The sequence below is a fragment of the Raphanus sativus genome, unplaced genomic scaffold (genome assembly GCF_000801105.2).
Source record: "Raphanus sativus cultivar WK10039 unplaced genomic scaffold, ASM80110v3 Scaffold0920, whole genome shotgun sequence".
In the NCBI taxonomy this organism is placed as follows: Eukaryota; Viridiplantae; Streptophyta; class Magnoliopsida; order Brassicales; family Brassicaceae; genus Raphanus; species Raphanus sativus.
In genome coordinates this window covers 1-4476 of record NW_026616234.1, presented here as the reverse complement: position 1 = coordinate 4476, position 4476 = coordinate 1, and the positions used below count along the sequence as shown (strand labels likewise).

The 4476-nt window shown below is 43.7% G+C and overlaps 2 protein-coding genes across 2 annotated transcripts; one reads left to right on the top strand and one right to left on the bottom strand.

The window, feature by feature from the left end:
* The first annotated feature begins 1059 nt into the window (after positions 1-1059).
* Positions 1060-1658, top strand: LOC130503314 (uncharacterized protein At4g04775-like). Its single transcript, XM_056997984.1, has 2 exons — positions 1060-1215; positions 1302-1658. The coding sequence occupies exons 1-2, from the start codon at positions 1060-1062 to the stop codon at positions 1656-1658; spliced, it is 513 nt and encodes a 170-aa protein (XP_056853964.1).
* Positions 1659-2302: 644 nt separating this feature from the next.
* LOC130503313 (uncharacterized) lies at positions 2303-4391 on the bottom strand (the record flags this gene model as incomplete). Its single annotated transcript, XM_056997982.1, has 4 exons — positions 2303-2389; positions 2538-2677; positions 2780-2977; positions 3051-4391. Coding segments are annotated over 4 exons (1766 nt in total), but the record flags the coding sequence as incomplete, so codon positions are not given.
* Between the last annotated feature and the right edge of the window lie 85 nt (positions 4392-4476).

The following is a 4476-nucleotide window of genomic DNA, read 5'->3' as shown; positions in this document are numbered from 1 at the left end:
TTCTACAGACGGAGAAAGCAGCATTCGCACCTCCAATACTTTGTTCAGCAATCGAAGAGGATTTTCAATCTTTCACCAAGTGTGGTAAGAAAAAGAAGGAGAGTTTCGAATGGGACCAGCGATTGGTCGACATCGTGCTCTGTCCAGGGAAGAAATGGATGGAGGACATCCACACAATCTACACTCCCATGTTGTGGGACGAGTCACACTGGGTTGGGTTAGCAATAAACCTCGATATGGGATTGGTTGAGGTGCTTGATCCTCTACCCACTTTGCATGGCGTAAGACGCATGGCTAAGTGGATGAAACCGATCCTTGCTTCCCTCCCTTACCTTGTTAAGAAAGTAGCCATGTGTGAGCTTACCCAATTCGCAGGTGTGAAGCCGTTTGTCTGCACCCGTATTACAGATATCTACGTCAACCACCGCTCTGGCGACTGCGGCCCTGTGACGATGAAGTTCCTAGAGTTGCACGCTCATGGTGATCCACCTCCTGGAATGGCAGGCATCACCGACAAGATTGTGGACAACATACGCATGCAGTTCGCTATGGACATCTACAAGACTTTGGTCCTTCCAGCGTACTATGCATGAAATCACAGACGAGATGAATCCAAATCCCTTCTCTTCCTTTTTTTTCCCCAGAATTTGTGAAATTTTATGGGGTTCTCGGAGTACTTAATGTTCTTATTCTGTTGTTTAGCTAATGCAAGGGTTGTAGTTAACGCAAACATTACGACTTCCTGAAGTTTATGCGTTCCTGTTTAGACTAAAAATTTTAGTAACTGTTTGTGCCGAAAGAATAACCAAAAAAAAATGTAGTGTTACTTTTATTCCACGTCCACAACGGAAGAACATAATCTTATCAAAATCAGCAAGAAGGAGTTCATCAAAAAATAATTTTACTCCACGATAATTTAATATTTTAAAAAACAAAGACGGACTTCAACAAACTATTCGATTCAACAAAGTCTTCGAGACCTACAAATCCCTAAGAAATAGTAGCGAATCTACAAACAGCGACACTACTCTTCCATTAACAACCAGAATAAAAATTGCCATGAGCTCTTCCACTTCATCCTCAAGGTCTCATACCGGCCGTCAAACAACCGGAATTCCCAAAAGATGTTGGTGTGGAGCGGATGTGACTACATTCGGCGCTCAGACGAAGGAGAATCTTTTCCGCAGGTTCTATCGGTGCGAGATTGGTGTAAAGGTAAGATAAACGATTAAATTGCCTAGTTCTGTTACCAAAATTCACAACTGTAGTTAGTCAGATCTAAAAATTCACTTCATTAACAGAGGAAAAGCGAGCATCATTTGTTCAAATGGGTGGACGAAGCAATTCTGGACGAGGTAACCAGTGTCGATGAAAAACACTCACAACTGAAAGTAGATGTCGACTCTTTCAAGATGCAAACCGCCAGACGATTTGAAAACCAGGCGAAGCAAATCGACCAAACCATTCAAGAAATCAAACTCCTAATGGCTGCAAACACAGAGAACAGTAAGACCAAGGAGAACTCAACTTTGACCACCGAAGATACTATTACATCGCCTAGCATGGCCTATGGTGGGAGCAACCCTTTGACAAACATAGCAGTCGCAGCGTTTGCCCTAGGCACTATGGCTTGGATATACTCTAGGATTGCCAACTGAAGGTTATCTTCATCATGTGAACTCCCAAACCACCTACTTTTGTAATCTTCGGCATGAGTTGTTAGGGTATCTATCATTGTGTTTCTACCTGAAAAACAATTTCAAAGCAGTCTTTTATGAACTTTTGCTTCAGTTCCTTATTACTCTTCTCTGTTAAAAATCATCAATTAAATTATATGGACAGGATATGCGAACAACAACTCGTCCACGTCCACAAAAAAACAAATAAACTAACCGATCTTCTAATACGTTTACCATTTGTCAACACAAACACATAGACAATCAGAAAGGGTGATATAGACAAAGGAACATTTTCTAAACAGGTAATTGTCTAGAAAAAAGGAAAACACTGTCAACCAACTTTGTTTCAAATCTTATCTTCAAAGGCAATAGTAACGAAACAAAGGGCCATCAACGCATGGGTGTTCCAAAATATAATGTTTGGTGTCTCCAAAACAAGTTCAACAACACATAACCCCCCAAAAAAAACAAAACTTGATTTTGGGATTGTAAATTCCAAATAAAATTAGCATCAGGTCTCCCCAGCTAGTACCAAAAAGGAGAACAGCAACATTCCGGAAAAAAACCGTCTAAAAAAGAACAACCAACTTGTTCCAAAAATAAAACCCACACAGCCACAAATGCTAAATGGGGCGAACGCAGTTGGTTCGGTTGTGACCAAAGCCTCCACACCTACCACATCTGTTCTTACTCTCCTTCTTCTTCGGTGCCTACAACAATTAAAAAAAAAATATCAGTGGATGCAACAACATAGTCAACAGAAACAGAGGAGTTACAGACCCTGAACTCTCCAATGGAGGTTTTCCGTGCCTTGCGACGACGCCCGGGCTGCAACTTCGTCATGGGGGGGTATACAACCTGCTCCCTTACTTCATCTGGTAAGTCAACATCCCTAGGGTCTTCGTCAGGAGTTATCTCACCTGCATAGGTCTCCCTCCAAACCGATGTCTTATACCAATGACCGCATAGTGTCTCCGTAGACACCCCAAGTCCGTTGGCTGCAAGAATAGCATGACCACATGGTATTTTGATATGGTCAAAATACTTGCAGCTACACTTTCTCTCGGCTAGCATCACCTTGTCAGATCTCCCAAACTTACCCAGCACCTGACAAGTCCACTCATTAACAGAATTTATGTAACTTCCATTGACAGTCGCCATGTTTTTCGTCATCTCTTTGTCAACCTCAACAGTTACACCTCCAGTGTGTTTAGCTGCCTTCTTCCGACGAGCACTAAACCACCTGGTCATCATCCTCTGTATGAACTTAACCAACTCAAGAATGTTAGCTCCCCTCCCTTCCAATAGGGCATTGTTTAGCTGCTCAGCAATATTGCTGGTCAATGTTATATCTGTCTCCGGGGAAATTACATCTTGACCAACGAGCAGTTCCAATTTTCCCAAGATACACACCACAAGCACTGTTTGTTGACCTGACCTTCCCATACAGTTCCTTGTACTCACGTGGCATGTGAGCCATCGCTGTCTTAGTCACCAACTCAGCAAGGTGCTTACTTGAATACCTCGAATTCACGTTCCTAGCCAAGTGTACTATGCAAGCTCCATGCTTGGCTTGGGGATAGATCTTACTCACAGCATTGGCAATACTCACGGCCCTGTCAGAGATTATGGCGAGAGTTGGGGAATCACTAAGAATCCTCTCCACTTTTTGCAAAAACCATGTCCACGCATCCTCATCCTCAGCATCCACAATTGCAAAAGCAAGGGGGAAAATCTGAAAATTAGCATCCTGGCCACTTGCCGTCAACAACACCCCCTTGTATTTGCCGCTTAGATGGGTACCATCAATAACCAACACATGCCTAAGCTTTCGAAATCCACTTATGGAAGCACCAAATGCTAGGAAGAGATAAAGAAAACGTTCATCACCATCATCGTCGACGTCTGTTTCCAAGTCAGCTACTGTACCAGGATTTGCAAGCTTTAACATGTAAAGATACTCAGGGAGCTTGGCGTATGCATCCTCATCAGTGCCACGCACACCAATTATCGCTTTTTCTTTCGCCCTGTAGCACGTCATATAAGATGCATTCACACGTAGGTCTTCCAAAAGGAGTTTCTGTAAATCCCGAGCAACAGGAGCTTTCCCGGGGTTTCCAAACTTTGCTTTGTAAACAGCGGCAATTACTCTAGAAGTTGCTCTGCTCTTGTAACCTTGTCGAAACTCAATAGGGCAGAGATGCTCAAGTTTAGCCTTCCTTATCTCATAGTATCCACATCCACGGATCTCATGAGCAGTCACACGCCAATCACACCTCTTGTCAGGGCACTCAACCACAAAAGAATCAACCTTGGTCCTAGTTTGCGTGTACCTAAACTGCTTCTTTATAGCATAGATTGCCAAAGCAATCTGACAATCCTCCTTGCTTCCAAAAACTTTTCCAACAGCTATTTCGCCATAATGATCTCCAACATCCATGTCTGGGATTTCTGAAACATCGTACTCTGTGTCATCAAACATGGGAGGTATGTCGAACTCGTCGTCGTCAACATCATCGAGTTTGCGGGTTGGTCGCTCTCCCAAGTCGTCAACACGAGCTCCGCCGCTACCACCGCCCATCCAAGGGTTATAGTCCTCGGGCTTTGGTGTGTTTCCGTTGCTATCACCACCCCTTGAACCGCCAACATCTGCATAAGTTCTCGGCCCTGATCTTCTATTCAGACCCGCTAAAATCTCTTCTTCGTTGAACACTACGTTAACAGCATTGGAACCTTTGTAGTCCCCTTCCAACAACGGCTTCCAAAACTCCTCGTCGTAGCCTCTCGGCCTCAGTTC

Excerpts from the sequence above, each read along its gene's own strand:
- LOC130503314 (XM_056997984.1), top strand. The coding sequence starts at position 1,060 with ATGAGCTCTTCCACTTCATCCTCAAGGTCTCATACCGGCCGTCAAACA. Across the intron at positions 1,216-1,301 it reads GGTGCGAGATTGGTGTAAAG|AGGAAAAGCGAGCATCATTT; the intron begins GTAAGATAAACG and ends CTTCATTAACAG.